Raw genomic sequence first — 22,408 nt, 5'->3', positions numbered from 1 at the left:
AATTTTTATTAATATTTAAGTTATAAAAATAAAGCTAAATTTAAAATTTCTGGATAATTCTTTTTATTTATAAATTATATCAAATAATCTACAATTTATGTATACATTTTTAATGTATTTTTGAAATTTTAATAATTTATATTTTAGCCAAATCTTTTTAAAATGTATAAAAATAAGTTGTAAAAATTATAATATTTTAATTCTGTACATATAAACATTATCAAATATCACGAAACAAATTATGTTCTTGTATATCGCGTTAAAAAATACTATTACAATATTTTCTATAAAAATATTTCAAACAAATTTTAACGTTATTATTAATTAAAATGTTAATCATTTATATAACTTATAAATATGCTTATCTAAATGAATTACATTAAAAACTTGTATTTAATTTTATTCAATTAAACTCCATTTTATATGAAAATTTAACTGAAATTAAAAACAAGAAATTATTTTCGTTCATGAATTGGCTTATGAATATATATTTATCCTGAATTATTTATATTTAGCCTTTTATTAATTTAATAATTGTATTATATAATTTAATATGGAATTTATCCAGAAATTAGGGATAAGTCTTTTATTGTTTAAACCACAATAGTTTAAAATAAAATTAAATATGAAAATAATTATAAATTTTTTTACTGTTTTTAATCATGCTTCTGAAGTTTAACACGGAACTGAACTTGAAAGAATAATAAATTATTATTGTTTATTTTAATGAGAACAAGCTGTTATAATTTAACATAGAATTTAATTGCTAATATTTATATTACTTTTTTATAATCCCATTTTGCCATTTGGCATTGTTTAATTTCCGGCGTGATAACCCATTTTCCCTAGTCAATGTGCTATTGAAATTATCATTTGTGTGACGTAGTGCAATTCAGTTATCGGGGGAAGACTGCAGGCGGCGTTCGTATCTGTTGGTGGGTGCGGTTGAGAGAAGCACTATAGAAGACGAGGAGGAAGGCTGCGTTGACGGTTGGTTATATGTTATAATACTGTTTGTCAAGCATCATGTCAGAAGCTGAGGATACATTCCCTTCTCACGAAGTGGAGGAGAAGGTTAGTATTAATTTTTTTGCAGTTTACAATTATATAGCTTGGTTAACTCATTAATATATTCGCCGATTAAATATATAAACACTGTATTTTTATGTTTGCACGTTTTGTTTGCACGTTAATTATGGTTTAAGATTAAAACACGTTCTGAATGAATGATATAGAAGTCAATTACGTATCTTGTTTACTGTAATATGTAAATTTTTGTCTTTTATTTTCTTATAGTCTGCAGAGAAGGAATGAATTTTTCGATTGCAATTCTTTGTTCGTTTATTCGATTTATGTGGTTTTTTTTGTATGCTGCTTTCGTTTAAAAGATACGAAAGAGTATTCACGGGATCGTTACGATTCGATGAACTTGGCAAGAATTATTGAAATTAGTGTTGTTTGGTACGTAAATCTTGAAAACGTGTAGATTATATGGTTTGTTTAAGGTCGATTCTTCAAAAAATAAAATAAATAAATAAAATAAAAACGTGTTCTTTAAGCTATTAATTTTTTACATTTAATCGTGTTATAATTTACTGCTGATGAAATTTGTCAGATGTTTAAATCTAACAAATATTTTAATGCATTTAATGGTTCTTTTCATTTTGCCGCTCGGTGTAATAATAGAGAGAGAGAGGGGGAAGAAAAATTTTGGAGTTGACTCACTTCACAGTTTGACTCACTTTAATTCTAATTGGTGATGAACAGGGAAAAAAAAATTAAGTTGAAAATGGTGTCTGTAAATTTATTGAAATAAACTCGTGAAACGTGTTATAAAAACTAAATTTTTAAATGCTTTTAACTTTGTGATATAATTACTACTTCCTCTTATTGTGAATTAATTATTAAATTCTAAAAACCTTATTATTTGGCACGAATATTAAATTCTGATTGTATTTCTTATATTTATCAGCTTCCATCTTTTCAGGAAGTTAGTCTTGTGAGTTTGCTTCCGCATATAATGTGTAAGCTAGATAGACAAAATTATTATTTTTTCTGCAAGATACGAAATTTAGATTCAAAAAATCATCAATTTTGTTAAATGTATTCTTTGGAGTAATGTAAGTCTTTTGGAGTAAAAAATGATAAGATATAAATTATACAAAAATAGTTAATAAGAACAGATAAAATGGATAACATGTTACATGTAAAATGGTCATTTTTTATGTTAATGGAGGTCAACTCAAACAGGTTGCTTTAAAGTGGATTTTCTAAATGATAGAGTTTAAAGTTGTCGTTAATAAGTTAGTTATAGTAATCAGATTTCCTCTTTAAAAAACAATAAAAATAATTTTTTTTATCTACTTTATTCGATGAGTTTATTTTCAAGGTTACTCTTTGATCATTCCAATTAAATGCATATTAAACATTTTATCATGATTGAATAATACAGGACGGTTAGAAAATTGAATAAAAGATTCATAAGTTACTCTAATTAAATAAAATATTTTAATACTTTGAATTAAATATTATCCTTTTTTAAAAAATTATTGAGCATAAATTTTAATTGAAATATTTTTAAAGTTGTACATAAATGCAATATTTCTGATAAACGAAAATTGATAAAATGCTAGTCAACGTAGTAACTGTTATNGGTAAGCAATGAAAATAGGACTAGTATTTATAATTTTTACTTTATTAAATTGTAATTCTGCCAGTCCTTTTTACAAAGAAACATTTTCCCCTGTTCTTAAAAACATTTTCTAATCTTGTCACTGATTTTTCTATAAATTATTTATAGTTCATAAAATGCTAATTGAAATTCTGAATGACCATTGATTCATCTAAGCATTAATTCGTAATATTTTTCGACCGATAATTAATGAAGCATATTTCTTACTAAAATAGCAATTTTTTAATAAATACTTCCGAATCAAACATAAAATTGAAATAACAATTTATTGAATTGAGTATTTTATGTAATTTGCTGTTAGAAACATTATGATTTTTATTAGATGTGCGTGAATTTATTTTAGTAAGGCATTCCCAAACCCAAAATTTAGTTACGGTGCCTATCAAATAAACGGAATTTTTTATGTTAATATTAATAAAAAATTATTTAAGATACTTATAAATGAAGTAAGAGTAAGCAACTTGGTATTGATATTGAAAGAATGAAGAATTTCAAATAATAAAGTATTAATATTGAAAATTTTAATTGAAATATTTTTAAAGTTGTACATAAATGCAATATTTCTGATAAACGAAAATTGATAAAATGCTAGTCAACGTAGTAACTGTTATTTCACTTATATACTTCTTATCTAAGCATAATGTAAGAACTATGTTAAAACTACTGATAAATTTACTTTAATTTAATATTAAGAGTAACCTTTGGAATAATATCATGTTTACGAAAACGCTGTATAGTTAAGAAATGTCTCATAAATCGTATAATATCTACTTTCTGTAAAATAATAAACCACAAGATAAGTCAGTCGTTCTTCAGAAGTTCCATCAACAGGCCCCTCTCAAAAGTTCTGATAGGGTAAACGTATCTCTGTATGAAAGATAATTGTGTCAACTAAGCGAATAAAAATCGATAAAGAATAACCTTTCCGACATTTGACCCTTTCCAACCAAAAAATTGAAATAAAAAAATGTTCTCCTACACTTTTATCCTTGACACCATCTTTTAATTTACCTTTGTAATCTAATCATTAGTAAAAAGTTTCTTTCCAGATGTTTAAATTAAAATGTATATAAAAGGAACTTACTTCTGCATGCAACAATGTACAAAATTTATTTCAAATAAATTAAATTATGAATATGCTCTTCCTAATAATTTTAAATCTTAGCTAGAAGTGAATTTCGTAACCAGTAGAGTGCGATCCTTTAGAACAGCATAAATCGTCTTTTATAATATATTTTGAAGAGAGGGTTGATAATTAAAAATAATATTGAGAAATACCGAATTAAATCAATAAATAACGTCAAATAATTATTAACTTAATATTATTTTGGCTTTCCTGTAACTAAGTATTCTTTAACTATGGACTTTTACCTAGGTGTTCTGTTTTAATAGAACTTTGGATAGAGGCGTTTTCGATAGAAATTGTTTATAATTTTTTAAATGTCTTTTTAAAAAATGTTTCTTGTTGAAATATAGAAAAGGAAAATGCCAAAAACTTTGCCAAAAAATATTTGGTATTTTGCCCACTGCTTAAATATAATAGGCTTATTATTGTGTGATATCTATAAACAACTAGTTCTACTGAAATTTTAAATCGTAAAACTAAAATTTTATTCTTAAAATAGAAAGAATATTAAAAACAAAACGTATGTTATACATTTGTTCATAAATTTAAAAATCAATATAAACCAGTAACCTTTATAAAATAAATGTAAACTAACTTTTAAATTATTATTAAATTTTAATTAAAATTTTCAATATAAACAAATGGGATATTTATATTCAAGATAATGTTAACTAAAATTTCACTGCAGCATAAGGATAATGTCTGGCTATTCAAGAAAGCTTGTCGTAGACTACATCTTTTCTGTCCTTGAAGTGCATAAACAACAGTTTGACCTTCACTACACTATCTGTCTCTGATGATTTGGCCTGAAAGGTCTATTTACAAAAAAAGAAAAAAAAACTGTTTCTAACTACAAGTTAATTCCCCGAGAAAGATTTATAATACATTATCTAATATCCTCTGTAAAGAATATATATCCGTCTTTTATATATTGTTCAAAATTTAGAATGCATATCTTTAAGTGCAATTGTATATTCTCTACTTTAATATACGGATTAAAAGGCTTAAATATTGCTATTAAACTTCTTAAATCTGTAAAAGAAAGAAAGGGGAAAAACAAAATAAAAGTATATAATTAAAGGAAGCTAAAAGGTCATTGAAGGATTACTAAACCCGACACGAACTCATTTTGTATCAGACGTCCGTTCTGTCCGGATTAAGTACCAACAATGGCCGTGAAGGCCAACTCCCAATTGAAGTTTTTTAATAGTAATAGAATGAGCTGAACCAATTTTCTGGAGATATTGGGAAAGATTTCTCCTCATGTTCCTCCTATACCCTACCAGATTATCACAATAATTACAAAATAGTCTTCGGATCATTTCGGCCTTTTCAAGATAACTTATACTTAGTATAGCCTATGTTTAATTCTACATGGCACACAACACACGCAGTAGAGATGTTGATGTTTTAATTTTATAAAGATCTATATATAGGCCTATATGTATGTCGTTTTATAACAACAAAGTACTAAGTAGCTGTAAAATGTAACGAGAATTCTTATGGTTATTTTTGTATTAGAGTGATAACCATAGAGATGGTAATGCATGAATGATGTAAATTTTACAGTTTATTGAGTCTTAATTCTTTTAATTTTGTTAAATTTTGTGTTAATTTTTTTCTTTAGTTCTTTTTTTAACATCTACAAATTAAGAAACGAATTTTATGCTATATATCCATTTAAAAAATAATGAAAAATTTATCGTTTTTTAATAAATTTTAAGTGTTACATACATATATGTTGTAAATAATATGTTTAGAGTAAAAGCTTATTTCAAATAATTGCTAAATTTGTATTTGTTTATAATGAATTTTTTAATATTAAAATTGTGAAGTAATTATTGAATATATAATTAAATGACTAATTGAATTTTTGCATAAAATTTTTGCTTTTCTAGGAGTTTATATGCATATATGGCTTGAATATAGTACAAATATATAGATTATACTTTTCCAAGTTTTCTGTTTATCATCACAAGCTCTCACGTTCAATCATCGCGTCCTTTTACTGACTCGCTTGATTTTTTTTATATATATAGTTTGATGTAAACATGATATCCTTTTTTAAAAAATTATTGAGCATAAATTTTAATTGAAATATTTTTAAAGTTGTACATAAATGCAATATTTCTGATAAACGAAAATTGATAAAATGCTAGTNATATAAAAATAATTTATTGATAAATATTCAGAAATGAATTGATTTTTAAAATGAAAAAGAAAAGATTAAATTTATAGATATGTTGGAGAAATACCAATTTTATTTTAAAATTTTTTAATTCAGAAAGTTTGTTAATATTTTAAAAGAAATGTATAATTTATTATACTGAATTTTTCTGGAAATTAAGGAAGGAAGATAGATCCAAGAAATAAATTTTAAAAAATTGTAATTAAACAATCAAATAAAATTATTTCTTAAAAGCAAATTTATGAAAAATTATATTATTAAAAATTGTAATAAGTCTTATTTTTTAGTCTATTGATTTACTGTAATGTAACGGATCTTCTACAATTTATTAAATTTTCAGCTTATTTAAACATACTACAATTTAAAAATATAAAATTTTTTACCTTTTTTGCCATTTTTATATTTACAATTAGAGGAAAAAAATTATTTACAAAATTAAAAAGATTAATTGAATAAAAATTAAATAAGTTGCATTAAATGAAATTAAATGAAATTTTTATTTAAATTATATTACTAAACGAAACGAAAATCAGGATAATAAATGTATTCCTATACAAATCATGTTTCCTAAAACGACTTCAGATTATTATAATTTCTTTTGGCATGTTGTAAAATCTAAAATGTGAAATCTGGCAGGGATAGAAACACTACAGCAACAATTTATTTTCCTTTGCCTATTTATAACTCTATTTTTTTCCTTCTGCCATTTTTTTTAAATTTATTTTCTACTCGTAAGTAGTTTCAAACTTTCGAGAAAGACTCTTCCTGAAATATAAAGTACGTTAAATTTAAATGATTAAACAAACATTATCTGCAGGAATAATCGTTAGGTAACATAAATAACTGCAAATGCTAACTGATTTATATGTAATTGCTGTTTTTAGTTAAATGTTGAACAATCTCCAGAAGCTCTTTTAGTCTAAAATTAATTTGTAATAAATTATTTGTACAGTTATATCAGTGTTTTGTTTATTGAAAAAATATTATTGTCTTATCTAATCTATTTTCATATCAATGTTCGAGTTGTGTAGAAACGTAGTTATTTTTGTCTTTAAAGATATGTAGACCATACTTTAAACAGAGAAACAATATATATAATTCAAAGAGAAAGTTAAAGGCTTTAAAGTATTATAAATAAATCTTTTTTTAGATTTATTGTTTTATATGACATATTTCATACATTAAATAAGTACTAAAGTCTCTTATTATTGTATAGTATGTGTGAGTTTAATTTTCTTTTGTTACTTATATAATACTCGTATAGTTTAAATGCTTTTTTTATAAATAAATATTTTCCATACATGTTAAGTTTTATCGCGTTGAATTAGATCTAATTTTTTACATAAAAATTCGTTGCAATTCGTTGTTCACTTGATTATTCTCTCTTGTTTTGCTGGTCACATGAACACAACTTTTAGTAAAAAAGAACTCTTGATGATCATTTCTTATAAAGTTTTCAATTATCTAAGCCTATTGTAATTCTTGTACAAACTTTTTTCTTCTCTCTCTCTCTCTCTTTAATAACTGGAACACTTAAATAATCAATAGCATTCCTTCATCTTGGATTGAGTAAAATAAAAGGTCAAACGAAAGTGATGATGTAACAGGAACTGCTGCGGAAAAATGAGGTGAAGATTTTAAAATTGCTAAAGGATAGTTGTATGGAAATTATTGTTCTAAAAAGATGAATAATATTTTATAGTTTGAGATAATATTCACAGCTAGTTTTGTTTTAACATAACTCTTACGAAATCAAATTATTTCTCGAAATTTAGCTTTATAATATATTTATTTATTTCATTTACTAGTTTTTTATAACTAATATATTTTTATTAGTAATATAGTTTAACAGATGCGTCATCCATCGCATACGTCAATGTAAAATCTATTTTCCAAACGCTATCTTTGTAAAATTTGGCTCACAAAAAGTTTACTTGAAAAATAAATAAATCTACAGAAACATGCAAAATCGTAACCATAAATCTAATAAAGAACCATATAATACTAATATACTGGTTCCTAATAATTTTAGTATTTATAAAGATTGGAGAATAGCCAACGTGTAGTTAAGAGAGAATTACCCTGAAGAAAAAATCAAAAATTCCATGCAAGTATTTTATTTCAGGAAAAAAGAATGCAATAATAGAATGTTAAATTCTTTTTGAAGTGCAACACACTGACTTACTATTACTATTTTTCTGGACAAACTATCAAATCTTTAAAACTGTTGAAAATGAAATATGTTAACATGTAATAAATATTTTTATTATAAAAAGAAAAAAATAAGCAGTTATTCCTGTTAACTATATACTTCAAAGTGCAATAAAAAAAAAATTCATCTAGTTCTTTGATTACTTCAATATTCTAGTCACATATAAGAGCAACCGGGTTATCTTTCTAGAACAATTTAATATAAACAGGTTTTAGTTTAATTGGGATAACTTCATAACGAACCATTATAAAATATTAATATGTCGAAGAAATTTATATAAAAATTATTATATAAATTTAATTTATATAATAATCAATTTAGAAATATAGTAATGATTGATTGATATATATAAATATTGCTAACTTAAATCGTATGAATTATTTATATATTTTTTATTTTAAAATCAAATATTTATATTTGACATAATTTTTGATTCGTAAGTGAATATGTAATATTAATCCTTAAGAATATGATGTAAACAACAGATTAATCTTATGATCATTTGTCACTTTTACATGACCTTTGTTCTTTATTTCATTATCTATTTATTAAATTTCTGACCTGTTACATACTTCTGACCTATAAAGTTCTTGATATACAGTATATACTATTAAGCTGTGCTGCTCGTTTTATCTTTGTTTGTAGAAAAATATATTTTAAATTATTTAGAAAGCATATTTACTGTGCTGTACATTAATAAATATTAAGATAAATTCGCATATTTTAAAATTCCATTTTATTCACGTATCTGACGTTTTACGTGTGATTTTTATATAGCGAAATAAAATTTTAATGGCCTTTTTCTAAAATAGTATACATGGAATAAAAATATGGAACAAAATCTTATTTAACTAAAAATTTTCAGTTTCCAATCACATAAAATGTTTTTAATTCAATTTTGTCAAAATAATAAATTTTAAAATAATAATTAATAAGAATTCTGCAAAAATTTAAATAATTTTATTAAAATAATTGATAGTTAAGGTTTTATTTAAAGTATTAATTTTTTAAACTCTTAAAAATGACAAATTTAAAGCGTTATCAATCATAACTTTAATTTATAATAATATTAAAATACGATATTTGTGTAATTAAAAGTTTTAAAGTGGAATATTTTATTAAAAAATTAACCTTGCGATTTCTAAATCTAAATCGAATTCTAATTCAAAAGAACAGAGATCGATTTAGATCTCAAATTATTATTAATGAATAAATTATTGATGCTTTTAAGTTTGAGGGGGAAAAAATTGTAAACTTCGTCAATCATGTTTATTAAAAACCCAAAATTAAAATTTTATTTACTTATTTTTGTCGTCCAATAACAAACTTAATACTCTAAATATAACATTAATAAATTCTTGAAATATGTTGATATTATAGTAATAAAATACACATATGTACTGTACATGTATGAATAAATGATGTAGTTGTATAGTGTAATGTGGGAGTTTATCTTTACATATTTTAATTTTTTAAGTTAACAAAATAAAAACATATTATTAAAATCTTCGACATTAATTTGAAAGTTTATATAAATATGATAATTAATTACAAAAAAATCAAACGTTAAGCGATTTTTTTTGAAAGCGCCACTTGTGGAAAGAATCGGCAAAAAATAAAAACAGACGACTTTGTTTACGTGTGGAACTTAACGATAGTCGAATTTTTTTTAATTCTGTAAATAGAATGGAGAAACATTATATAGAAATGCATGTAAGTTAGTTAAAATTCAATTCTTTCAAATAAATAAATAAATTATATATCTAATTTTTTATTTATCATCTTTCAATGCTTGAAAAATAAATACTTAACTAAGCCTTTTTGTTTGTTCAATTAGATCTTTAAAATAATAATGCTCAAATCTTTATAATTTGAATGAATAATGGAGTTCGTTTCCAGTACGAAATAAAATTAAGTATTAGTTGAATAATTTACACTGTTGACGTGTTGTTAAACACATGTAAATGTATTCTTGATACGTAACATTGAAAATCATAAAAACAAAATGGCGGCTATTTTTAGTCGAAAAGATTTTAGTAAAATAATTTGAAACTTTTTCGGTAAATACATTGACAATTTGAAAAACCAATTGTCAAATACAAATGTGTGATGATTTTTTACTATAAGAAATTTGCGAACTAGTTTATAAGCAGTGGCAATAATCTGCGTTACTTAATTAGAATTTTTCTCTTTTTAATGATAAATGATGATATTCTGAAAAATTTTGTCGGTGATAGTGGCCAAAAAGTCACTTGCCAAATGAGGAAGAGGACATATTGCAAATTACAAACGAAAGATACTGTAAATGACGCTTTAAAAATGTTTAATGCAGTCCGTGTGACAGTTAGGTTGAGACTGATGTGAATATGGTGTTGTACTCGCCAACGTCTCTGTTCAAAATGTTGTCCGCGTACTTAGTGTTGTACACGATGAAGGGTTTCACGTGTCACCGCTACAAGAGTTGCATGTGGAACGTTGTGAAAAACGGTACAATATTGTCCTTCAACTTGTTGAAGGAGATGGGCGATATCGGGAAGACATGTTGCTTACACAGATCCCAGGAAGAAATCCATGAAGGTTATGTCGTGAGAACGTGATTTCCTGGTTGATTTGACTCAACGACGGAAACTTTATTTCCAGCAGGATTGTGCGACAGCACACTGCCTTATCTGTTCGGGAGAGAGTTAATGCAATGTTTCCAGGACGTTGGATTAGTTGCGGTTGTCCATTATCATGGCCACTCCATACTCACTAGTCTCAACCTGATTGTCATACAGACTGCATTAAACGCCATTAAAGTCATTTACAGTGTCTTTCGTATATAATTTGTAATATCTCCTCTTTCCCATTTGGCAAACTAGTTTTTGGTCACACTGTAACTGAAAATTGGGATCTTGTAAGAAATATCAAAAACGAGAAATTAGTTTCGGACCTAATGTGACGTGAAAGAATTCAAGCTCTCTTGTTATAAGCGAAATTAAGTTGACCATATAGTCCTTTCAATTTAACTAATGAGTATAATATCGGGAATGCGTGGGAATATATACAACTAATAGTTAATCGTCATAACTGATAAATACAGTAGTTATTCATAACTTTCACGGTTTATTTATTGTTGGTAATAGTGAGTGTAATATATAGACTTATCATTACAGTGTAAAATTATGAAATCAGTAATATTATTACAATATATAAAATCAAATAAAATAATTACTGTATTTTTCAAATACAAACTAGAATAATTAAGTGTGGAGTAATTAAAAACTAAAAATACTAGTCATGTATCATACATGATGAATGCTGATGACATTAGAATAACTATTGGAATTTTTTCTTTTTTTAATGTGATCTTGAATAGTATTGATGAAAATGATTACACTTTGTTCCAAAAAATGAACTAGTATACAAAGGTTAATGACATTCGAAGAGAGATGGGCTTTTCTCCAAGGACGTTATTCTAAGAAACAATACTTATTTACGTATCGTTGCGTTTTTGTACTAAAAACAGTTTATTAGTTGATCATCACATTGTATTTGAATCGTTATAACTGAAATTGTAACTGTAAAATTTTTTGATTGTATTCTCGTGAAACGAAGTTTGCTAGTCATGAGGATAATTCATAAACTTTGTTCTATGCTTTTGATACTTTAGAAATTAGAGATATAACTGAATATAGATTAGAATATAAGTTGGTATTTTTATGTAATAGTAATTATAATTTCAATAGAAATTATTATCTCTCATTTTATAGTTAATTTATGTATCTTAATAAGTAATTTTCGGAAATGCTTAACATAGTAGTGTTTAAAAAAATTAAAATCGCAAGTAAATATTTTAGTTAATCACACTTTTACAATACTTTGTCATTTAAAAGCATTCTTTTAAGTTAAAAAGTAGCCTACTGACTGACGTTTGGAATCACTCCAAATGTCAGTAGTTTTTGACTTACTTGTTAGATGTTCATGATAAGAAATACAGTAGTATATTCCGAAAAATATTAAATGACAGAATTTAAAATAACGGAAATAAAATAATTTACAATTAAATGATTTCGGTAAAGACGTTTCTTAGATGAAGGTTACATAAAATGCATGTTATAATTACAAGTATACAGTAGACCCCCCTATAACGCGGAGATACGTTCCTTGTTATACGAATTTCGCGTTGTAGGAATCCTTAAATAGACGAGCCAATCGCAGCCCGACACGTGTGAAGTTTAGGGACTACGGCTGTTTGAAAGGTTTTCTTCCATAAAATTAATCGATTCTAGAGTAATTCGACTTAACATTTACAAAACACGTATAATTTTTTGGGAATAATCCGTATAAACTATGCTATAAACAAAAAATTGTATGATTACTTACCGAGTGTGCACCGTTCGACGTCGCCATTGCTTAAGCTTGTTTTCGTCGCGGAGCAGCGCACCAAACGGCGGACGCAATTTCTGATGTTATTTTTCTGCGAAAAATTCGTTGAACTTTGGAGACATCATTAATATAAATAATTTTTATGGCCGTTGAATAAGAAATGTTTCTTTCACAAGAAATGTATAAAATTACAGTACTGTATTAGACTTACGGTACCTAATTTACATACTGTACAGACGATAGTAAACAACTTACTCGCCTAAACTCTCCGTAGTGTAGCGCTAGACGGCGGAAAGTATATATATAATTATAATAAAGTTAAAATAAATTAATATATAATTATATATACAGTACCTAATTTATATATAAATATATAATTATATGTACGGTAACTAATTTATATATAATTTATATATAATACCGTACAGACGATAGTAAACTCAATTTACCTCTCCGTAGCGTGGCGCTGGACGGCGGAAAGTAGTTCGGCTGCTCGTCCCTTTTAGCGTCTTTATACGAATATTGTCGCAATTCTTTCGCCGCGTTATAGGAACCCGCGTTATAGGGGGTTATGTAATTTGGTTAGAAAAAGATGATTCACTATAAGTTAAACTGAGATAATTATAAAAGTTAATATCGAATCGTCATAAATTAAATACTAATTGCTATGGAAATATATAAATTCAGTTTCTTTTTGTCCATAGATTTATAACTGTTAATATATTAATATTAATTTTAAATATATTATTATGTTGAAAATTTAATGTCCTCACAATAATTATTCGGTTTGTTTTCGTATTATGTTTCACCATGTAACAATCTGTTTTAACAACATTTTATTTATAAACAGAAATACTTCATCTATCATACAGATCTAATAAATATGTCGTAATAGCACGAATGTTATCATATATTCCGTATAGGCATATATAATTTTATGTTTATATATTAACAGATAATGTCGATCAGAAATGAGCAAGCAGTCAAATATTTAACGAATATAAATTTAGTTATGCTTTTATTTAATTTTGACTAGTTATTTTACAAAAATTACAAAAATTTGCTAAAAATCCTACTGTTAGACAATAGTAGAATTGTTAGATATCATTCTCACATTTTTCAATTGTTAAAATATTGCAGACGAAACATATTCATAAGCCAGTAATCGTTAAAACACCGATTTCGTGCTTGTGTTTATGTGATTTATGTTTTGTAAAATGGCTGGAAGGAAATTAAATTTTTAGGAAGGAATACCCGAAGATTCTAAATATATATATATATATATATTATCACTGTTATCATATTATCATATATATATTGTTATCATTAGATAATTCATAAATTTAATATATATTGTAATTTAGCGCTACAAATTTACCTTTTGGTCGGCTTCGTTACAGTGATCAAAAGTAAATATCAAAAATATTTAAGTATAATAGTGTACAATGAAAAATTAAACTTTCATTATATTAGATATTTTTAAATTATCTATTTTAAATTCTTTATTATTATTTTGTTGAAAAACGAAAATATTTAAGTTTGTTAACCATGTAATGAAATTTTACTATCCATTAAAATTCTGCATTAGATTCCCTGCTAGTCGAAAACATTAAAGGAGAAACCAGTATTTAAGCTTTATATTCATACTTTAATCCCTTTGATAACATCGATTATCATACAATCTTTACAAGAATCAAAAACTACAGAAAAATCTATCGGAAAATAAAAATATAATAATAGTATGAACTTTACAATTCTACTGCTGTTTGAATAGTGATTATTTTAAAATTTATATCAGTTAATTAATATAAGTTAGTTAATGATTTCATCTGATATAAAACTTACAAATAATTAATAGTTTAGTTTTTAAAAATGAATTATTTTATTTATTTATTTCATATCGTTTCGTATATTTAGTTAGCTATAAGTAGACGAATGAACTCACAAAAAATTATTCTAGTGATTCTACGTTCTTACATTTGATAGACTCGTATACTAGTTTGACACTAAAGAAGAGACATTGGAATCGAGCTTTTAGTATGAACGTAATGACGATGGTAATAAGTGATTATTATATTACATCAAAGGAAAAATTTCTTGTCGAATAACAATACAATTATAAATTGTATGGTTCTTCGACAAGAAATTGACCTTTAGTATCTTGTAGGACATCCTCTTATCTGGATACATGGAATACATTCGGGCATTGTTTGCTCTCCTACAACAGATTTGCCCACAAATGTTGCAACTACCGCTACAAATCCTCACGCTTGTGCTTGGCCGAAGCTGGTGTACCATCTGATCCCAAAAATGCTTTATAAACGACAAATTTGGAGGCTGTGAAAGCCAAGAAAATGTGGCAAAGTGAAGAATTGCTGGGAAACCCTGGTTATGTAGACCGGTATTATCTTGCTGGAAAATTGGTTTTTTTCAGTCCTGCCATGAAATGCAACAACGTGGAGAACACAAGATTTCTTGCACCTGCACTACGCTGTCAATATTTCTCGTGCTATTGCTGAGAGTAATCCTTAAGATAGTTGCAATTGCCATAAGTGATGGCTTAGTAAACCAGAACGCTAGCAGTTGGAGCACTGTTCTGTTCAACTGTGAAGGCAGATGTGAAGTACTCTAATGGTCCTCCATGCTGACACGATGGTAGTCTGTACTCAACAGAACCGAGATTCATCGCTAAGGACGATACGCTGTCAATCCTTAGTAGTGTATATTTGTGTACTAAGACACCGCTGTAAACGAAGCCGACGATATAGGGCTAATGACAGGCTTAGCGGTTGCTCTTCATGCAAATTTACTACTTAGTCACTTCCCAATGGTATAGGAAGAAAAAATTCTTTAACAAAGGTTCCACCTGTCTCTAGATAGTGGACAGAGACGCTGATGCAGTTGTTTGTGCTAGTATCACGATTATGTCTTCTGATGATGGTCTGGGGCGTCCATAACCTGGTCGGCGTGTATGTGCGCCGTAACATATATACTGCTCAACACAACCCCAGTCAGGCCAGAACGGCCCAGATGGCAGCCAGTTCGGAGAAACGGTTGTCTTGCTTTCCTCAGCCCGATGATGTGCTTTTTGTCGCATTCCGTCTGCTATGAATAATGTTTTGGATGCATGAAAGAAGCACTTTGGCATTCCAAGACCTGCAAACACATGTACGCTGAAAATTCTAAACACGGTTAGTCGTGCTAGCTTTTTCATACCGGGGTAGCGATTTTAAAGCACTCTGTTGGCATTATCTTTGATCCGAACTGTAATCATTTACATACTTGTCTGACAAGTAAGACATAGATGTAACACTGTATGCCAAGCTTTGCAGTAATCTGACAAATTTATCTGGGTGCTTTATTAACTTACAGATGTAGGCTGTAAATCAAAAAGATATTATGTGATAATTTTTGTCTTGTAAAACATGTATGGAGAAACTTTCTCTTACAATGAATTAGTATAATAAGACAATAGACTATTAATATATCCACTTTATTAAATATATTTATTGCCAAGACGCATTTCGGGCATAAACTCCTCTTCTGTTGGCTAAAAATATATACAATTGTAAATACTGCAATATTATTAAAATGCTCTTAAAATGTATGGAAAAAGTTTTACCTTTGATTTCGAATAGACATATGTACTTTATGAAAAATTAAAGACTTAGTATACGATAGTTTTTTTAGTAATTATAAATTAATAAAACAAACTATCATACTGTCATTTTTCTATTAACTTACTGATCTACTTTTATAAAGTATTGAATATTTGAAGGTTTTACAAAAATGTATACTTCTTCGTAAGATTTAATCGAATTTGTTAAATTAATCAAACAGGTAGTAGTTTTAATCTTATTTAAAAATTATAAGTGATAACTCGCACTTCGAACGCTTCAGAGTTCAAACGTTAATTTTGACAAAAATTCGCTTCAGAGTTCGAACACTGCTTCAAAGTTCAACTTTCGCGCGCAGTGAAAAAATGCGCTCGCTGCATAAATGCGATCTGTTGCCCAAGTCGTTTCGCGCTCTCGCTCTTGCGTTACGCTCGTATGTTTTCAGTGCTTTTTCGCTTTGTTTTTGGTGTGTTTGGGTATATTATTGTGTGTTTTTCGTCAATTTTTTATAATTTCTTCCTGCAGTTTTTTTTCGACAGCTTTTGGGCACCTCGTACATTTTTCCCCCTTTAATTCAAAATTTCCTGAACGGATTTTTTTTAAACCACATTTGATATGTTCGAAGTTTAGGAGCACCTTTCCCATACACGTTATGAATTTTTTAATGTTTTTTTTTTGTTGTTGTTGTTTGTACGGCGTTATATACTTTTCGTAATTCATAAAGCATAATATCTCTGTTTTTTATCTGAAGACATTTCGACTAGATTTTATTCAAACAAAATGTGAAGCAAACATTTTAATAAATAAGTTTGTAAACAAAGAATACAATCTAACATTAACAATACTAGATTAAATTTCGGAACTGTTAACATAATTGTATGATTTAATTTTAAGTAACACCTGTTAAAAATGCTGTAGGTAAAAAAATATCTGTTCAACACAATATAACGTTTACTTATTAACCATAACATCCGAGAAGTGCGTGGAAGCAACGATGCCTAAGAGGAAGGTTGCTGTATCAACGATTGAGATGAAAAAGGAACTTATTGCAAAACATGAAAACTGTACACGTGCGGCGGATCTGGCAGCATGTTTAAGATGCCTGTGTGCGACTAGTAAATTGAATTTTCATTTTATTATACAGTATTTACGTATTTTATTTGTTTTTGTGTTTTAATTTATTATTAAGGCATTTAAATGTGTTATTTTTACCTTAAAAATATGTTTGGCTGTTTTAAATTTATCGAAATGGGTATGGTCTAAGAATGAATCACAATAGAGTCGTTTATCCAAAAGTCGGTTATCCGAAAGTATTCCAGTCGGCAAATTTAAATTTTCGCTAGTGCTGTGGCTCTGCAATCTTTGGCTATATCTTGGGCTACTCCAATATTTTTTAGTTGGTGTGTGTGTTTTAGCTGGCAGCATTGGCACTTTTGTGTGGTGTTTTTCTGAGGACTGTGTATCGTGCTGAATCAAACGTTTTTGATAGCAGATCAACTTCTAAAGTATATATTTTTTTGTTTTTATATTTTTCAATATATTTATTTTGTTTGTACAAAATAAAAAAATAATTTTTAACGATACAATAGCCACGATTATTATTTTTAAAAGTTTTCGTTAAGCTTAATTTTGACGAAAATCCAACGCGAAGGGACACGCAACGGAGAAAAATTTCAACATGGGATAGGTTAATATATTTTCATGTATAATCGGTTATCCGAAAAATAAGTTATCCGAACAACCCCAGTCCCCAATTGATAAACGACACTCTACTGTAATTGATTTTCCATTACTTCTAATAGGAATAATTGCTTCTGACTTCGAACGATTCAGAATTCGAACAGCCTCCTGGAATGAATTAAATTCGAAGTTTGCTGTATTGTACCGACTTTTCTATACACATCTCACATTAAGTAACATTACACCAAGGAATAAACTATCATTTTCGATATATAAAAAGCCAGCAATAAGTTTCTTAAGTTTCCCGGTAACATTTAAAACTGCATGTGGCGCCATCTGTTATATTATTTAAAAAGTTTTTGCCATTTTGTAATAATTAAAAATATAAAATTCTTAATTTTGAGAATAGAGATGGGTTTTATAAAAAAATTATAAATGCTAATAACTAGTAAAATCGTCATTAAGTCTGTCCCTAATTGAGATATGACACACGACTCCCCTTCAACTCTCCACTCCTCAATCTTTAACCAACAAAATTTATTATTCTCCAGTGCACAAATATTCCTGCAAAATTTCAGAAATTTTCGTCAGAAAGCACAGGTTTAAAAAGAGTGAACAAAATCGTGTCCCCACACAAACATTCATACATACAGAAAAAAACCTGAGCTTTTGCATTTCTCGACGTTTCGTGGTCCCAGAGTCCAAAAATGCAAAAATCTTGAGGGGATCACTTTTTGACCGATCTCCATACTTCTCTCTGTTATATATATAACAAACAGAGCCGGGAAATAAAAATAAAATGTAGTCATACTATTTGCAATTATTAGTTTTTTTAACAATTGCAAATACCGTGTACTGTATTTTCATTTTGCTAGTCCCATATTTTTAATATCATCACTATTTAGTGTATTTAGATATGAAATTAGACATTTTTTGGACAAAAATGGCAATAATTGTTACAATTAGAGTTCATATTTCATCGTATAGCCTATTAAGTTTAAAATTATAGTAATGAAATATACTATAAAATAATACATGTGCTGAAATTGATAAAAACTTCTTGTAATTTCTATGAAAAATAAATTGTGAATGACTATTTTTGATAATTATATTATCATTGTATCTATACGAATATGATAATTTTTCTTTATAAATTATATGCCTAATGTTTTTAAAATTTTTGATGATTATTATTGGAATTTTTTTCGTATAATTCTTATGTATTATTGTACAGTCGACCCCCTATAACATTGTTGATAATTCCGTTTTATATGAATTCCATGTTATACGAGTCACTTAGATTTTACAAATACGTGTGCCGAGCTGTGAACGGATCACGTATTTGTAAAATCTAATTGACTCGTACAATATGGAATTCATATAAAACGGAATTATCAACAGTGTTATAGGTGGGTCGACTGTATTTTATTCCATTTCTTCATTAAAACAATTTGTCATTTTAATACGGAACAATCATATAAAACAATAATTTCTGGATTTCCCATTAAAATAGACCAAAAAATATCAAACAATACTGTATATTCATTCTGTGCAAAACAGAATTAGATTACTGATGAACTTTTTGTGGATATTTCGACTTTTTTAAAGTTAATTATGCATCACGATAAGCATACGAGAACCTGTTTTATTTAATGCTAAATTTGCTGAATTCTTTTCTTGGTTATTTTTAATCATCATCATATACTGCTAAAAGAAATTAATGCTTCGATGCTTTATTTATAATTAAAAGAAAAATTTTCCATTTAAAATTTTTTCCAAGAGAGATAAAATGTAAACACTGAAATTATTGATAGTATTATTTTACTATTTGACAGTCTTGTATCAATAAGTCTTAATTAAATTAAGTCGAGTCCCAAGTCTTTATCAAAATTCTCGAGTTCCATCTGAAGAAAAAAATGGATCAATGGAAGTCTGTTTTACAATTAACAAAAACCTTTAAGTCTGTTTTATATCACCTTTTGTGACGCGGAAAACAGATGGATGCGGTTTCGCATCTGCCTGTTTTCCGCATCTAAAATTTTCTGCTTTGACAGTCGTTTCACAAGCGTGTAAAATCGCTCTGGGGCTCTAGTCTGATATATGAGAAGTTGTAGAACGACATTTGGTGACGTCACGGTCAACTCAACTCACTATCGTAAGTTGAAGTTGAACATCAACTAGTTTGCAAGTCCGCTCCGTGACAGAGACAGTTCCAGGCTAAATTACTTCCGCATTTATTTAGCCAATATGAAAGCACGGTAAAAACCGAAGGAGTTGCAAATGGAGTTATTTATATATTAGTAATATGGCGGAGAAGTTAATAACGGCGAGGCAGCTCGAACTAATTAATTTTTTGACGAACATATCAAGTTATCCAGATATCAACAGAAGATAGGTAAAATTATGGGAGGATACCAATATTTTACTGACAATGGTCCTCTAAAACCGCAGATAAATAGAGAAAAGTAAAGATAGTCTATATTTGTTATTTTAAATAATAACTAAATTATGTAATCGGCAGTTCTAATAACGAATTAGATTATTATAGGAAAATTAGTATGATTTTTTATATTAGGCCGGCCTATAGTCTATTAAACTAAATTTAGTTAGTTACAGTATGCCTATCAATAGTCTACAACCAAATGATTTAATTTATGAAACTTTTTCATAGACATGGAATGATTTTAAAGGTAATGTGAAACAAAAAAGCATTGATGAAAAAGAAATCGTCTGGAAAGACTGATGGTTAGGTTAGCGAGTGCCATGCGAGTTCTCATGCAGCGAGAAGGCAAGAAGAGTCGAATGTAACAGATAATCACGTGATGCTGGGAAAGTCGCTTCTCGCATTGCTACAGTGAGAGGTTCTAGCGAGATGACGACATACCTATCCCATCAGGCATCATGAGTTGTATGTCGCAAGTAGAACCCCAGATCAATTTTCGAAATCGGTTTGTGGGCGGATTTTCTACATTAAGCCGTGCTTCAAATCTAGTGGATCCGGAAAGTAGAAGCCGTGTATGTATCATGCAAACGATTCTGCCAAATTATCGCTTTTTGAATATGCAGATTTCTCGACGATTGTGAAACAGACTTTCGATCTATTTCATCACCAAAGATTCAAAATTAACGACTATTTTAAATACAGGTTTAGCGACTTTGCAGCCTACCATTTTAAGATTAGACGTTGATTAGTGCACTTCTTGACAAATATGGAGGTCGATCTGTTCTGTTTGTAAGAGCAGGATTTTATTAATCCTGTATTTAAAATCTTAGGGTAAACATGCCTTTTTGTGAAAATTTATTTGCGAATGTTTCGCAAAAAAAATTTCACAAAAGGCATGTTTTATTTGCGAATGCTTCGCAAATAAATTTTTACTAAATTTGCAAAGCATTCGCGTCAGTAATCTCAATATCAGTAATCTTGGTTATACAATACCCCGTTAGTGTGTCTACGATCAAATCCTTCTAAATTCATTATTTGTATAATCAAAAACGCGGAAAATGAAAAATGAAACAAGATACATTTAAGCAGTATCAAATTTTTCTGCCATATCGTTTCATTTAAACTTGTCTTGTTGTATGACAAGTCCAGTCACTGCATTAATGCGTTTAAGTCGTGTCTTAAATCAGTTTGATGACTGAAGTCCGACTCGATTTCGAGTCGACAACATTGCTATTGTATACATAAATCGTTTTATATTTTTATTTTTCTAGATAAAAATTTCATTTATTGATTTGTGACAGTTGTTCAAGTTTTTCAGTTTCAAGTTGTTCAATATATTAAAGTTTTAAAATAATAATAATGAGAATTCAGCCAAGTTTGTATTTTCATAATTTTTGATTTTATTAATATTTAAGTTGATTTATTTCTATAGCTTCACAAATCAGATTTTTATATATAATATTCATTAAATTTTTCAATGAGATAACTTGATTTATAAGCAATAATATTATTGCTGATAGGATTTCTCAGAATTGACTTTATCATCTGTACAATTATGGTTTAGGTGGTACAGTAGAACCTCGAAAACTCGGCTCTCGATAACCCGGCACTCCGGATAACTCGGCCACACCCTGGCAGGGCAAAAAAATCCTTAGTTAATTAATTTTCATTATAGACAGCTTTATAAAAGTATAAAAGCTCTCATAAAGTATTTTTCTCAGGTCTGTCTTATCAGGTAAATTACTGTACACAGTGTATTCATTAATTTTCATTTTAATGTAGTAAAGGCTCTATGCCTTCATAAAGGACGTACTTTTCCTTTGTTTAAGGGTATTTGGGCAGTTTATTCTCTGTTATTATGGGCAGTTTATTCTGAAGTAAACAATACATATAAGTACAGTACAGTATTTTCTGAGGAAACACTCGTACTTATTTTTTTAACCCCATTCCCGATAACCCGGCATTTTCACAAACTCGGCCACCCTTCGGTCCACATTAGGCCGAGTTTTCGAGGTTCTACTGTATCTCGTTCCCTCGTGCGAAACTATTCAAACTCTTTCTATCGCTTTACGGATCTTGCTT

At 28.0% G+C, this 22,408-nt stretch overlaps 1 protein-coding gene across 2 annotated transcripts in view; it reads left to right on the top strand.

The window, feature by feature from the left end:
* Positions 1-923: 923 nt before the first annotated feature.
* LOC111612990 (uncharacterized protein ZK1073.1-like) overlaps positions 924-22,408 on the top strand; it is a 109,578-nt gene continuing 88,093 nt past the window's right edge. Inside the window, exon 1 of one of the 2 annotated variants that reach the window (XM_023354284.1) lies at positions 924-1,074. In XM_023354284.1, the coding sequence (XP_023210052.1) occupies positions 1,027-1,074 (48 nt within the window). In that variant the 5' untranslated portion in view covers positions 924-1,026. Of the gene's footprint in view, positions 1,075-9,823; positions 9,932-22,408 lie in introns of those variants that run through there. The other variant, XM_023354286.1, reaches the window with a different exon arrangement.

This window comes from Centruroides sculpturatus, unplaced genomic scaffold (assembly GCF_000671375.1).
Source record: "Centruroides sculpturatus isolate CEXI.00-Female unplaced genomic scaffold, Cexi_2.0 scaffold1682, whole genome shotgun sequence".
NCBI lineage: Eukaryota > Metazoa > Arthropoda > Arachnida > Scorpiones > Buthidae > Centruroides > Centruroides sculpturatus.
Note: the sequence above shows the minus strand (reverse complement) of the source record. Positions and strands in the feature narration are given on the sequence as shown.